At 38.4% G+C, this 15,773-nt stretch overlaps 1 protein-coding gene across 3 annotated transcripts in view; it reads left to right on the top strand.

The window, feature by feature from the left end:
* The window catches only part of TAFA5 (TAFA chemokine like family member 5), a 410,532-nt gene that overhangs the window by 336,322 nt on the left and 58,437 nt on the right, over window positions 1-15,773 (top strand). For all 3 annotated transcript variants that reach the window (XR_008463109.1, XM_054178703.1, XM_009909214.2), the window contains exon 3: window positions 4,442-4,569. Coding sequence is in view for 2 of the 3 variants with exons in the window: in XM_054178703.1 (XP_054034678.1) it covers window positions 4,442-4,569 (128 nt within the window). In the remaining variant the exon portion in view is untranslated. The remainder of the gene's footprint in view (window positions 1-4,441; window positions 4,570-15,773) is intronic.

Here is a 15,773-nt window from a genome sequence, read left to right as displayed (position 1 = left end):
GTGCTGCCCAGGGAGGTGGTGGAGTCACCGTCCCTGGAGGTGTTCAAGAGGAGATTGGACGTCCAACCTGTGGAGACAGGTTGGACTCGATGATCCTTGGGGTCTCTTCCAACCTTAGTTATACTGTGATACTGTGATACTGTGGTTAGGTGTTATTAATAAATTACTAAACTAGTTTGGTGCTTATTTGATTTAAACCCTATGAGCTGAGGTAGTTTTTTCTGTGCAAAAGAAGTTGTTCCAATTCTCAAGGCCTAAATGCATGAGCTAGTTCATACACCTAACACAAAAGTAGTTTAGACTTCATGTTCTGTAAAATACTCATGTCATGTTCGAAGTTTGTGGATACAGCCAATACCCAGACCAAGGACTCTGTATATTTGTGCTACTACCTATAGCTGCATTCTGAGATAGTAACCAAGCAAATAGTGAGAGTAATTCATAGAGGAGAGGATTTTATGGGTTTTGTTTGTTAGTTTGTTTGGTGAGTGGCTTTTTATGTTGTGTTTGGTTTTGTTGTGATTTTTTCCCTTGGGGGTGTGTGTGTGTTGATTTGTTTGGTTGCTTGCTTGCTTTTTGTTTTGTTGCTTTCTCTTTTATGGTTTGTTCAAATTATATTCCCAAGAAATCCTCCTACCTGAGGTAGTAGAGACAATGTAGTACATATTTTTGAGTTTAGCTGATTATTCAGTCTTTCAGTGGTCCCTCATATTGTTGAAACAAGATAGAAACAGACATTTTGATATTTAAATATGTGTGAAAATGGATACGGTTTGCTGTTAACATTTTACTGAGATTTTTCTGTGAAGCCTGCAATTGGATGCATGTCTTCACTCAGACAGGATGAGGCTATTATCTATTGCATAGGAAAAGTTACCCAGGATGTACTGATACAATCCAGTTCTCAGTACAACAGCACCTATGGACCTGGAACAAAATCTAGATTTCTGTATATTATGTGCTATAAAAACCTAGTGGGTTGCTTCAGAAAATTGTTGTTATGAAAATTGTTTGAGAATCATTCATCTAGTAATATATGTATATTTCCTAATGAACACTGCAAGTTCCTGTGTAGATGTTTGGGAGCTGAAGTGTTCTCTTAATATAAATTTCAGATTGAGCTTCCACAGAAATAAATCAGTGTTTGTTATATTATTAGAGCTTACTAACACTTGTACTGGGACTGAGGACACAAATCATGTAAAACTTTTGGAAAGGAATTTATTAAAATACATTAAATTACACTTACATTTTTTTGCCATGATCCAATGACACTGAGACTTGTGTCCTTGAATAGTTCCAGACAGGGGAATTCAAGGGTGTAGGGAGGCTGAATCACACTTCTGGTGAGCTTAAAATGCTGAAACTGCCACCAGATATAAATGCCCACTTTTAAGCTCCTTGGATCCAACATGAAGTATCAAAAGCTGTATTTTGCCAGTATTTTTCTTTTGGTTCTCTTTTCGTTGGACTTGTGACTGTTAAAGATATATTGCATGTATTGGTGTCACACATCAACAGAGGAAAACACAGTGTGTATCCCTGTATGTGGAACGTGTTCTGCCTTTGAATCCTAGGATGCTTACATACAAATTGAGGTGATGATGCTTTCCTATAGTCTAGCCTAGAACTGCTGAAATTATCTCTGAAGGAACCAAGGACCATTTTCTGTGTACTATGAGTCTGAGCAAAAGAGGGACCTTACCTTGTTTATCATAACTATATGGCACCATGCAAGTGAGTGTATCACTATGTATGTATTATATAAAAAGTATCCCAAACTAACACTTAACACTACAAATTTGCCCACAAGATGAGGATGAAAGAAAAATGAAATATTAGTCATTTTGTTTAATATTCTGTGAGAAGAAAACCAGATACTATAGAGCTGAACTCAAAATAAGCATTATTATAATTCAGAAAGAAATCTACAGGAATTGAAGTCCTTTTTTTCCCTGGCTTGAAGTTCTTCCTACAGCACTTCTTGAGGAAATATTGCAGCACCACCTTACTAGAGATGCAAGCACTGAGAGGAACCACAAAACACACAACATCCCACCTTTCATACAGTTAAAGATCTTCCTGGTGGGACTTCCTGCCCCTTACAGTAGTAAGATAATTAGTTCCAGTCTTTTTCCCCTGCTTAGTATCTCCCTTCCCCATGAGTTCCTAACCTTTACTTTGTTCAACACCTGTCCTTCTTATGATCCTAGTTCCTGCCCCTAAGTAGTGGCTTTCTATGATAAAGCAGTTATGTCAGTGGACAAGGGACGACCTATATGGATGTGATCTATCCGGAATTCTGCATGGCCTTTGACATGATACCCTACAACATCCTACTTGCCAAATTGGAGAGATATGGATTTACTGGGTAGACTGTTCAGTAGATAAGGAATTGGCTGGATTATCACATCCAGAGGGTAGTGCTGAATGGCTTGAAGTCCAAACGGAGAGCAGTGACATGTGGTGTCCCTCAGGGGTCTGTTCTGGGACCTGTACTGTTTAATATTTTTATCAGTGATAACAGACATCAGGATCAAGTGCATTATCAACAAGTTTGCAGATGACACCAACCTGTGTGGTGCTGTCAATATGCCAGAGGGATAGGATGTCATCCAGAGGGTCCTGGACAAGCTAGAGAAGTGGGCCCAGGTGAACCTCGTGAGGTTCAACAAGAGCAAGTGCAGGGTCCTGCATCTGGGCCAGAACAATCCTCACTATCAATATGGACTGGGGATGAGGTGATAGAAAGCAGCCCTGTGGAAAAGGACTTGGGGGTGCTGATGGATGAGAAGCTGGACATGAGCAGTCCATAAAACCAATTGCATCCTGGGCTGCATCAAAAGAGACATGGCCAGGAGATCGAGAGCTGATTCTGCCACTTTGTTCTGGTGAGACCTCACCTGGAGTACTGCATCCAGCTTTGGAGGCCTCGATACAGGAAGGACATGAACCTGATGGTCCAGAGCAGGGCCATGAAAATGATCAGGGGGGTGGAACACCTCTGCTATGAGGACAGGCTGAGGGAGCTGGGGTTGTTCAGCCTGGAGAAGAGAAGGCTCCAGGGAGACCTAATAGCAGACTTCCAGTACCTGAAGGTGTCCTACAAGAAGGATGGAGAGAGAGTGTTTACAAAAGTGCACAGTGATAGGACAAGGGGCAATGGCTTCAAGCTGGAAAAGAGCAGATTTTGACTGAGTGTTAGGAGCAAGGTTTTTACCATGAGGGTAGCAAAACAGTGGAACAGGTTGACCAGGGAGGTAGCTGAGGCCCCATCCCTGGAGATATTCGAGGATAGGTTTGACAGGACTTTGGGGAACCTGATATATTTGAGGATGCCCCTGCTTATTGCAGTGGGCTTAGATTAAATGATCTTTGGAGGTCCTTTCCAACCCAAACCATTCTATGATTCCATGATTATATGATTCTATGCCTCTACAGCTGCTAGTATCACAGTTTCACAATTGCTGTCATTATGTTGACCCCTTTACCTGTTTATTACAGTTTTTCTCTCCACTGTGTCTCATGTCTAGTTACACTGTTTGCGCATCAGGATAAGGAGTGTCTGCTCAGGTTTACACAGAGTCTAACACAATGGATCTCACTCTTAGGTCACTTTTAGGCTATTATAATGATTTGTTAGGATAGTAAATCTTCATTTGTTAGCCCCTGTCATGGGTTGAATTGAATCTGCTGCTGATATTCAATACCATGCTGCTTTCACACCAGCTTCAAAATGAAAGTGCTGGCTGGAGCAAAGTATTCTGGTGTTTGAAGTTCAGATTGTCACACAAAACACTTCCTGTTGTGGTGGCCACTTTCAGTTTTCAGGTTTGGGGTGCTGTTTTATTTTCCATTGTGTGGGCTGTGGGTCGGGGTGGGAGAGATCTCTGGCTTCTGCTGTCGCTTCTTCCTTTTTCTGCAAACAGGCTAAGGTGATTGTGTATCTAATCATCTCATTCAACTTTCTTTGTCTTGACCCAGGAGTTTTTTTGTGTTACTTTCCATCCCATCAGTGTGTAGAGAGGCGGGGTGAGAGCAGGCTGTGTTAACACAGGACAGCCCCTAAACAGTACTTCCTTGACTATAAAGATCATGGAATTAGAAAATTAGCTAACTTCTATCATCTTTCTCTTTACATCAGAAGTGTCTTCTGGTTCTTTTTGTGATTTGGTTTTGTTTTGTTTTGTGTTTTGTTGGGGTTTTGGTTTTGTGGGGTTTTTTAAGTTTTGGTTATATTATGAAATTTGTTAGCACAGCAGATGTTATAAATAATTTTGTAAATTGCCTGGGGCTGTATACACCGTAACTTATTGCTGCATTATCAGATGATGAAAATAGACAACTCAAATGAGAAAGTGTTTAGAGATAAGTGAAATGTGAATTCTCCTGCAAATTGTTTTTGGTTGTTTTGTTGTTTTTTTTCTTTTCTGTTCCATAGCACGAATTATCAAAACAAAACAGTGGTGTGAAATGCTTCCATGTTTAGAAGGAGAAGGCTGTGATTTGCTAATCAATAAATCAGGCTGGACCTGTACACAACCAGGAGGAAGGATAAAGACAACCACGGTAGGCAATTTCTCTGCTTTATATTCACTTTCGCATTCACTTTAGTTTATTGAAAAACAAAAAGTGAGATTTCTAATTGTTTTTCAGTAAAGATGTATAAGTTCTATTATTTTATGATTAAGCTATGTGCTCAGGCATGCTTATGAAATACACGCAGTATTATCACAAGGACAAGAAAAAGGTGTAATTCCCACAGTTACTAAGTGGAAAATCTATCAAGGTTTTCTTAACAGGCACCAGTGGTTTAACTAATACTTGTATTCAGCCTGAAGACAGTTTCTTATTGCTTCACTGTACAAGAATTTTTTTTTTACTCTGAGGATGTGTAGAGTATAAAACTGAACACATGGTTTAGCAGGGCAAAAATGCAGCTTTCATTGGGAATTGGGGGAAAAAAAAAATTTGCTATTCCCACTGTACTGGAAAAGCAACATGCACAGATAGATCTTTATTTTTCAGTGAGACAATCAGTGAGACCTATAGAAAACATAGTAAAAGATAACAACTTTCATCTTCCTTTTGGTTCTGGTTTGTTGATAAAATCTTCAACTCTCTGATTTGGTGTCCTGGGGTGTGTGCCTATAGTGAGGCTGAGAATATATATGACAGTAATAGCTTCTAGGGCTTGTAATATATCAAACAGATTTCTAGAAAATGTCCTCAAATGCCAAAAATTCTTTGACATAAAAAATGGAAAAAATCTGAAGAGATATAATGGAGCAATATTCTGATAGCTTGCTAGACCTCTTGAAATTATTTCTCCACCCCCAATCTTTTTTTTTTTTTTTTTAAGATTTATGTGGAGCTTGAGTGTAATTTAAATCAGTGCAATTCCAAGAATATTTAGTCTTAAAAGTACTTATCAGTGAAGACTAAATTAAGGCCCATCATCCCTTGCAAAATTTGTCTGAGAAGACAGACAGCAGGAGAAAATCTTTTATTGTTTTAGAATGCCAGCATTTCAGGAAAGTGACATGTTTTTCACTTTTTAAAAATGAAGATTTCATAGCGAATTATGAGATACCTTCAAGACAAACTTTATGAAAGATGATCACTGGTTTGATGCTTCTCTATTTACAAGACATAACATTCATTATGGACCGGGCTATAAAACTAAACTCAGTCTTCTACTTAAATTTATTTGACTACGATGTTTTGCACCAAGTTATATAAGAAGGACAGAAAAAAACCCCAAGGAAATATTTTTTTTTAAGCATCAATGCCAGCTTCCAATGCCAAGGAGACCTAATACGGTAACCTTGATGTATTCAAAATATTATCTTAAGAGTTACCAGTTCAGGGGTATTTTCTGTACCTAAGGTAAATGGAAAACCCATGTACTGTGACACATTGATGGCTGTCATTATCGTTCGTTATTTGTTTTTCTATGTTAATGGCATGACTGAGTAATGCAAAGCAAGCAGAGGATCCAGAGGATTCAGATATCCTTTCAGATTAAACACCCTAATCCTGATTCTGAACTCCTACTTGTATGTATAGCTTTTTAATGCTATTGACACGAATGGAGTGACTCATGATTTTTATTCACGTAAATAAAACCGTGATCATGACCCATCAGTAAGATTAAGGCCATGGCAAGTGTAATATTATAAAACAGACTCTCAACTCTCCCCCACACTGAGACATCATTGTCATTGGTGAAGAGAGATTCTGCCAGAAAGCCAAATGTAGAACAGCTCTGAGCATAAGCCCTCATTTAACATCAAAAAGTCTTCAACAGTTGGTATCACACATGCAGACACACAACAAACACATAGTACTTTTCAGTCAAGCCAGACTAGCAACTCCGAATACTTAAAAGAAGTGCTAAATCCATAAGGAGAAAGGAGGGAAGAAGAAAAGGAAAAAGAAAACAAAAGGCCAAGAAACCCCATTCTGTAACACGGTATTACTAAAATATTTATTAAAAAAAAAAGAATTGGTTCTTTAGCTGCTCAGTTGAAGGGTAAGAGTTGGACAATGGTAATAGGTTTGTGACCTTATGACTCTACAAAGTGCATGACTATGATTAAGAGAAAATAAATTTTCTAACAGAAACCAAAAGACATTATTTACTGTATCAGTACTCTTGGGTCAACAGCTGCTAATGTAGTGAAGTTGATACTCCTAATCAACACACTTGAGTTGCCAGGTCCATGATGGCATGTAAGTGTAACAAGAAGGATTTCTGTTGGGGAAGGGCAAGAAAAATGCTCATTGGGTAGTATGCGGAAATAAATGTCCAAACATACTGAGTTAATTATTATACACTAAATGTCTGTTATTAAGTAGAAATAGTTCTTGACTACATCTCCATCAACAGCCAAACGAAATACTTAATTTGTTAATTATCATTAATCTAATGTTTGCAGGCCTTTCCTGCTAATATTAGTCTGTATGTTGAGGATACTTGGTGGTAGATCTTGCATCATCATAGTGGTGATAAATCATATAGAAGAGCTACCACTGTTCTGTGAATGCTGAGACAATAACTTGCCACCCATAGTAAAGCCAGAACAGTACTGAACTCTGATAGACTGAGAGTAGCTGTTGTAATAGTACCAGCTTTCTTTTCCCATTGATTCCAGGACGCTGTGTTGAAGTGTAACTTTCTCAGGAGTAGATTTATAGATAGCTTGTGGAGAGGTAGAACTAGTGGTTATCTTATATGGGGCATGACTTCCTTTTTACATGAAAATATACTTTAGGACTCACAGTTCAGTATGTTTCTGTGTAAAAAGGAATAAATAGGATTTGTTTTCTGTAGATAAGTTTAACGTTTAGTATTTTTTCTATGAAAATGGCATCAAACAGCAAATGAAAATACCCTCTGCTCCAAAGCAGAAGTGTGACTTCTGTAAACTGTTTGGAAAGTACTGCTGCTACTTTATGCTTTGTGTCAAAATTGTTTAGGCTTTCTATGCAGAGCCAGATTTTTTCGCTGCCTGGCAGTTTTTGTGATCACCTCTGGAAATAATGCAACCAAATCAGAATTCTCTCCTCACATGGGTAGCTGTGTTTTATATCCATTTTATGCGCACTTTGCACAGCTATAAATGACTACACAAGGTGCAAGGCAAAGGAAAATCAGACTCAAAGTATACTCTAAATGGATCTGGATGTCACTTCTGCCCTGTCATCCTTTCTACAAGGTGTGAATGAACCAAAGACTTTTCATCTGCTAAGAGGCTTTTAGAATTGAGGATTGACTGGGCTCAGTGCCAATCTATGTATTAAGCAGCTGACTGTCAATACGAGGAAACAATATGGCATCTTGTAAAAGAAGATAGCAAGAGAATATGACACAGTTGTTAGCACTTTCAACATACTAAGTACTTTCATATAACAAATGTCCTTACAGTCACTTCAAAATCACCTGCCTTAAAATTTTCTTCTCCTTTTGCTATCCTCATTACTCTTTCAAAATTCTTTTTAAAAGATGAATCTATGTGTTAGGGTTTTTTAATAGTATGTAGTATTTTCCACAGTGCCAGAAATTATGCCTTTTTAAAAACGATAATGCTGAAGGACCTGTCCACTTTATATTTCAAGTATAAAACCTACTAGTATATAGATGAGAAGATATACAATGTATTGGATTTGCAGGGAAGATAAATTTTAGCACCAAAATGTGTATGTGTTGTCAATGATCCATCACTACCTAATTGTTACTTAATTAATTCCTTCTTCTACATGATGTGATTTCAATGCATTGAGCTTAACAGAACATTTATGCACCAGTTCCTCAGTAGCTAACCTTTCAAAACCTTTGCAATTTTACTGCTAAATTAGCTGGAGTGGGAAATTAAGGAGTAAGAAGAAGCTGAGAGAGAGCTCACAGTGGATAAAAGGTGTAATTACTCTGACATGGAGCTCAGTGCTTAGCTAGTAAAATTTACTAAGGATCTAGCTTCACCAGGGGACATGACTTTCTTAATAGAGTTTACTTACAGACAGAGCAACTTAGCATTCTTCACCATTAATATAAATGACATGCTGGCTGGGTTGGAAAGGCAATTTGTTCCTTACTCTGAAAAATACAATAGCTGTTTGTATTGGCTGCAATTTAAATCCAGATTTTTCTGCAAAGCTTTATCATACATGTATGTATGATAAAGGCAACTCAGATAAAATTTGCTGATTTGCTTTTCACCACTGATTTAGGATCAATGTCTTCTCATTCATACCATTACATTCAAAGTTAAAGGAATTACATATATATATATATATATATGTTACATATTTGTAACATGCTTGAGAATTTACCTTTTTTTAGACTGAACACCAGCTGGAAATGTCCTGAGGCCATGGTCTAGTGGTCTGAGCTTGGGACTGGGAGCCAGAAACTCCTGAGCTCTAATCCCGGCTCTTACCGTGACTCCCTCTATGGCCTTGGGTAAGTCACTGATCCTCCTTGCCTCAGTTTCCCCAGCAAGTAAAACTAAAATCTACAATCCTCAGCTACCTACCTTAGTGAATTTGGGGGTCCTGAGTTATTATTTTAAGAATTAATATTTTTAGAAATTCAGAGTAACTAAAAACTAAAAATTCTGTTCCTTATATATGTTCTTATTGGCAGTATTCATGTTGTTAGATATTCACTTAGCACTAGCAGTCCTGTACTTACCTTCACCTACATTCCTGTTCTGAGTTTTTCTAGATGTTCATTTCACAACTCCATGGGTCAGCTGATTTTATTTGGTTAACCTGGTTTGGGAACTTTTTTGACATCTTGCCACTTTTAGTTCCATGTCATTCCAGTACACAATACTCACCAAAATAAAGCTTTCAGGCAGCACCATATTAGAGCAGCGGAATGATGCAAGCATACATGCCATGCCAAATTAAGTTTCCCTTTTCTCATTTGTCAAAAGTGGTCAACTTATGAAACAGATGCATTAAATCCACTTGTCAGCAGTTCATCTACTACGTTCCCTCACTGCTTTTAACAGGATATTTTTGATGATGCTGGTATATCCCCTCATTGCAATTCAAAGAACTGCTTTTAGAAACAAACAGGAAGTTACGATTCTGAATTTTCTGTCATTCATAATCAAGATTCACAGGCAGGACTGTTGGGAATTAGAATCCCTGGCTATATTTAAGCTATGGAACCAGGAGTACATCCTTGCTTCAAAGTAGATATGCATGTCCAATTGTGAGTCCCAGTGTCTCCCTTTTCTTGTTTCACTTTGTGGCCTTCTTCATTATGTCATGCCTGTCACTGCCTTTTGAGAGATGCTAGCAGTAGCAGAAAGGGCTCTCACAAATACACGTATGTACTGAAATAAATCATTAATTCAGCCTGATTCTTTTGCAGATCATACTCAGCCAAACTCACTCTGAATTTCTTGGTGAATTTCTCAAAATCTGGTTTAAGAAAATCACTGCCCTTATTGCCACCAAGAACCACCTGACTACTGTATTTTGCCCAAGCTACCACAGAGGCTTCTGCATTCTGTTGGCTGACCCAGCACGCGCCGCTAGCTGCAATCCAGCCAGAAGGCTTTCTTGCCAAATGGTGCTTGTGCGGCTTTGCTCTCCCTCGCTTAAATTTCCTGTGGCTGACGTCATCCTCTCAAGCAGGCATGCAAGAAGTCGTCCCTGCTGGTCCTTGCTGTCTGCTGAGGTCCTCTTGCCCCGAAAAGCCCCCAAAAGAAACCAAAATAGAACACCTCTCAGCTCTCCTCAGCTGAAGCACGCCAGTCCCAGTGCTGGTCCTGAGCAGCTCTCTTACCAAATGTCCTCAGTGAGGCTCTTCCCACTTTGAAATTAGCTTAAAGACCTATCAGTCAACCCTGCCAGTTCTTGTCCCAGAATTCTTTATCCCCTTAGAGACAAGCAGTTTTTTCCTATAGTAAGCAGGCCTGGAGTCTTGTAGCATAGCCCATGATCACAGAAGCCAAAATCCTGCCGTTGACACCAGTCCCACAGCCAGGCATTAATCTGCTGGGTTTTCATGTTTATTCCATCATTAGGCATAGCTAGTGGGGGGACAGAAGCAAATACTACTTATGCTCCTGACCCCTTAACTATTTGTCCCAGGGCTCTGAAGTCTTTCTTCAACTGATCTCAAACTTGGTTTGGAAATTTCATCATTGCCTACTTGGAAAACCCACAAAGGGTAGTAGTCAGTTGAGCAGACCAGGGTAGGAAGTTCTTAGTGTAATAGATAAATCTTCTAAATGGAATTTAGTTTCCTCAACTTACCATTTTGATGCATTCAAATGTTTAAGGATACGGAAGGTATCTTCCACAGGATGAGCATAAACCTGCTCATGGAACCTGTAGACCAGTTCCATTATAGGGCAGCAGCTGGAAGCCATGCAGGAGATGCTAGTTCACTAGTTCATGCTAAGCAACTAAATCTCATTCCTCATTCGCTGAACCAGACAACTTGATACAGTGCTGCCCACTCCTGCCATGTGTGCTTCATGATAGATTGACATTGTCTGAAGGTTCTAATTTCTTGCATGAATATGAGAGAATAAATTTTCATTTAAGAAATTATTTCAAAGAGAGCCTATCTGAGGAAACAACCCTGAACATTACTTGTGCAGTTTCACAATTTGCTCAAGGTAGCACAACACAGTGTTTGTAAGAAGTGATTCTTACCACTGCTATATGCCATGTTGTTGAACTGAAGGGTACTACAGGATACATTGTACATGTAGAAAAAAAAATCAATTTGATAATGCAAATGAGGAAGAAGGCTAGAAAAGACAACATGAAACTGGATTATATGGTTTTAAACATGATGTTTGTAGGCATATAATGGAAAACTGTGAAGGCTGGAAACCAGTATGTCACATCAACACCAAGATTTTCAAAAGATGCTAAAATTATTGCACATTTATTTCATACAGTGAGAATGTTCGTGGTACAAGTGTTAGAAGATGAAGCTGTTGCACACGTATATACATTTTGGAACATTTCTTTTTTAAGAATACCACCAAAGATTTATGTTAAATCATGCAAAGAAAGCCATAATTCTTGGACTGAACAAAACAAGCAGTGAATAAAGAAAATTAAATAAATACGGAGAGTTTTATAATACATTTGACACATTTTTTCTTAAAATCATACTTGAATTCAGAAAGGGTTATTACATTGAAAACTGCCATTTCAACAAGGTATTGATGGAAGGCCTGTGAAGAGCACCTAATAACAGTGAATAGGAATATATTGATCTAGGTCAAGGTGGCCTAGGAAGTGACAGATTTGTGAAAGGTCTAATGTTATTTTATTAAGAATGGATTCAAAAGCACAAAAGATGTTAAGCTATTGTTATTGAAAATTTGTGGAGGGCAGGTACATAACAGACATTTCTGTTTTCTGATATTCCCCTGCTATATTTCCATTAAGCATCTGAAGTATAACTCTGATGTTTAGTAGCATTATGTCTGCACAAAAATTTCTTTTGGGGGGCAGATCTAAAGGATAAAGTTGTCTGAAGTTTTTTTTTACCTAGTTAACTACTGCCTGTGAGATTTTGTTCTTGTCTGCTCCTCCTGTTCACTTGCATGCTGGGGTATACAGAAAGACAATTTGGTTTACAATCATGGTAAAGTGATAGCCCAAAGATTGGCTATTGCTGTATTCATTAGAGATTAGCTCATTACATGGCTGAGACAGGAGGCTGGAAGTGAACAGAACTGACTGATCCTTGATCCAAATAAAAGTAGGCAGGAGTGAGACAGTAAAATTAACCACCAAAATATGGAACAACAGGATCTTTTCTTTCAACTGGCAGTGCAGCTTCATGGTAGCCTAAACAAATCTAAATCCAGACTGCCCTGGTTCCATTGTCCCACCTCACTCTGGCTGTATGGAAATGTCTGGGGTGCAAAACAGGCATCACATTTTACCAGGTTAGTTTTCAGCTGCATCAACTCTTTGTAGCAATAATGCAGATTAACCCAGAATAGCATGGACACAGGAGTTTGAATTCTTGTAAACCAAACTCTCTGCATTATGTTTGCCTTTATTACATGGTTCCAATGCCTGTTGGGCCATCAACAACTGCTGCTAGATAACTAGTACTCCAAAACCAGAAGACAGAAGAGGCAACCAGTAGAGGAAGCCTCTCATGTTACAATCTGGACAATCTGGGCAGCACTTCTATTTTGAAGCTGTTGTGATGTCAGCATGTTGTTGAATGCATTTCAACAGATTCAACTTAACCCATGACAATATATAAGGACATATATCAAATTTCTAAACTTGTATACCGTCCCTCTTTGAATAATGTGGTTACAGATTGCTTTCTGGAGAAATATTTATTCCTGTTGATGGATGTTAGGTATCTCTAGGTTCAGTAAAGAAATCTGGATTTCCCCTTAGACTGAAAGATATGGCTTAAAGGAAATAATTTTAGCTGTTGGAAAGGAAGCAAGATGTAGATGTGGGGAAACTTTGGGGGGAACATTCCTGAGAGCTAGCTGGTCACAGAATCAAAGACTCATCAAATTATTTTGGTTGTAAGAGACTTTTAAGTTCACTGAGTCCAACCATTAACTAAACACTGCCAAGTCACCATTAAACTGTGTCCCGCAGCATCATCTCTATACATCTTTTAAGTAGCTCCAATGATGGTGGCTCCACCACTTTCCTGGCCCGTTCCAATGCTTAACAACCCTTCTAGTGAATAAATTTACTTAATATCAAACATAAACCTCCCCTGGTACAACTTAAGGCCATTTCCTCTTGTCCTATTGCTTGTTACTAGGGAGAAGAGACTGATCCCCACATGTGATAATACTGACAAAACCAGCTTTCAAGAAGCCAGTTCTAACCAGTGAGTAATAAAATACAAAATGGAGAGAGGGAAGGAAAAGTATGGTATCAGTGACAATTAAATGTTTAATCTCTGTGAGTAGCAAAAAAGAAGTTGGCTGAGATCTCCAGGTCTTAATTGTGTGTAAATTTTGGAGGCCAAATGTAAATAATAATTAATACTCTAAATGTTGTGAAAGGGGCCAAACTTAGAAAGGTAGTGCCCATAAGGAGAATAGAATAGAATAGAATAGAATAGAATAGAATAGAATAGAATAGAATAGAATAGAATAGAATAGATAGAATTAACCAGGTTGGAAAAGATCTTCGAGATCATCAAGTCCAACCTATCACCCAACACTGTCTTTCTGTTCATATATACGCTGATGTAATCTAATACTTTTGTAGAGGAGGAGTAAATATTTGATCTAAGTCAACTGGAAAAACTCTTCCTGCTTTTTTTTCCCCCCTCCCTGTCTTATCTCTTGGTAAGAGGGGGGGGAGTAGATGGAAGGAGGGAGATGGGGGTGAGCACTAAAACCATACCAACAGTAATTTTTAAAATCTGTACAGAAAGCAATTCAGACTGATGGGTCCAGATGACAAAAGTAAGTAAAAAGGAACCCGAGTTTTGATTAAGAAGGTGACTCCTCTAAGTGAGAAGGAAGCACTGAATACTGCTGTGCTTCTACTGCTGTGTTTTTCCATTTTTTTTAATTTTTTTTTTTTATAAACACTGAATGTAACACCTCAAGTATGCACTCCACCCCTGTGGTCATGTTTTTGTGCAGGATTCAGGGCTGTAAAAGTGATTTATGCATGGATTGAGCACTGGTAGTGCATTAGGTGTCATCTGGGGACTCAGTCATAGATTAGATGCTGAAACATTCATTTCAGGTAGTTTTGTTTGCCTTCTCAAACCAAGGTATTTCTGGATATGTCTGGAATTTCTCCTCAGGTGTTTAGGAATCTTCATGTCCTGTTCTGTCTGCCCCTAAAATTCTTTTGCTTCAATTTGCCTTGAATGGAAGCTTGGTAACTAGTTTTACTAAATTAAAATTTAAATGAAATTTTGAAGAAGGATGCCCATAAAGAGTGAAAGATAATGCAACTGATGAAAATGTAAATAAGCCACATCCTAATCCCACTAGAGAATCAAACCAAACCCATGTAGAACTGTTTGTGTAGAGTTTCATAAAGCACAAACATTTGTTGAATTGACTGCAGTGTTGGTTAACAGTAACAATCCATGACTAATTCAACACTGTAAAATCATAGAAAAAGCAGCATATAAGGTGTCCTGGTGGAGATGAAAAATATGGAGAAAAATTTTGAGCAGAAAAAAAAAAAGACAGTTCAGTCTATTCCATTGTCTGTGGAATAGTTTATCAATTCTGGAAACTCCAGCAATTGTTCAGTTCAAAGCTAGCTTGGATAAAGACCTAGAGAGAATACTGTGGGGATATGAAATAGATTATCTGATTATTCTTTACCAGATCTAATGTTTTGATTACTTTCTAACCATCTTTATAAAAGACATAGTGGAATAGCTCATAAACCATGTGAGAGAAAGAATGTTATACTCTAAGATTGCGTTGTGCTATCAGATAGACTTTACTTTTCTCACAGAGATTAGTTGACAGCCAGACACTGGTTACAGGACCTTGTCATTGAATTATGCTGTGGAGTAATATTTTATCTTCTTTTCTGTGACTGAAAGGGTATGGATAGGTAATAAGATTTGTTCCAGTATTACATAAGTCTTTACGCATCCTGTAGCCAGAATTAGACCTTCAGTAAAATAAGGCTATAACCACAGTAAGTTTGGGTTTAGAAGTAAAAGATGTGCAGAGTCGATCTTTCAATACAGAGTGGAGGATCTTCTCAGTAAATTGCAGGAAACAGAATTCCCATTGATGTTGAAGGTGTTCTCTTAAGGTGGAATGAACTCACTTCCTATATCCTTGAAATCATTAAGAATAATAAAATGACCAACTGGTTGCTCTGCATCATAGAATCAAAACTGGTTCAGTTTGGAGAAGACCTTTAAGATCATTGAGTCAAACCTGTACACAGATTACTGTGGTGGTTTGGCCCTGGCCTGGAGGCCAGATGCCCACCAAAGCCGCTCTGTCACTCCCCGTCTTAAATGGACAGGGGAAAAAATATAACAAAAGCCAGTAATAGGATAGAAGCAATTTTAGTAACACTAATAAGCAAACAGCAATAGACTGTGCAGAAGCAAAAAGGCAGAGAGAAAGATGTTAGTCTCTACTTCCCATCAGCAGGATGATGGTCAGTCTCGGGAAGCAGGGCTCTCTAAGCTTGGTGGTTACTTGGGAGGATAGATGCCATGGACGAATTCCTCCACTTCCTTCTTTCACTTCATTCTTATATCTGAGCTGACAGCATATGGTATGGAATACCTC

Source organism: Dryobates pubescens, chromosome Z (genome assembly GCF_014839835.1).
Source record: "Dryobates pubescens isolate bDryPub1 chromosome Z, bDryPub1.pri, whole genome shotgun sequence".
In the NCBI taxonomy this organism is placed as follows: Eukaryota; Metazoa; Chordata; class Aves; order Piciformes; family Picidae; genus Dryobates; species Dryobates pubescens.
Note: the sequence above shows the minus strand (reverse complement) of the source record. Positions and strands in the feature narration are given on the sequence as shown.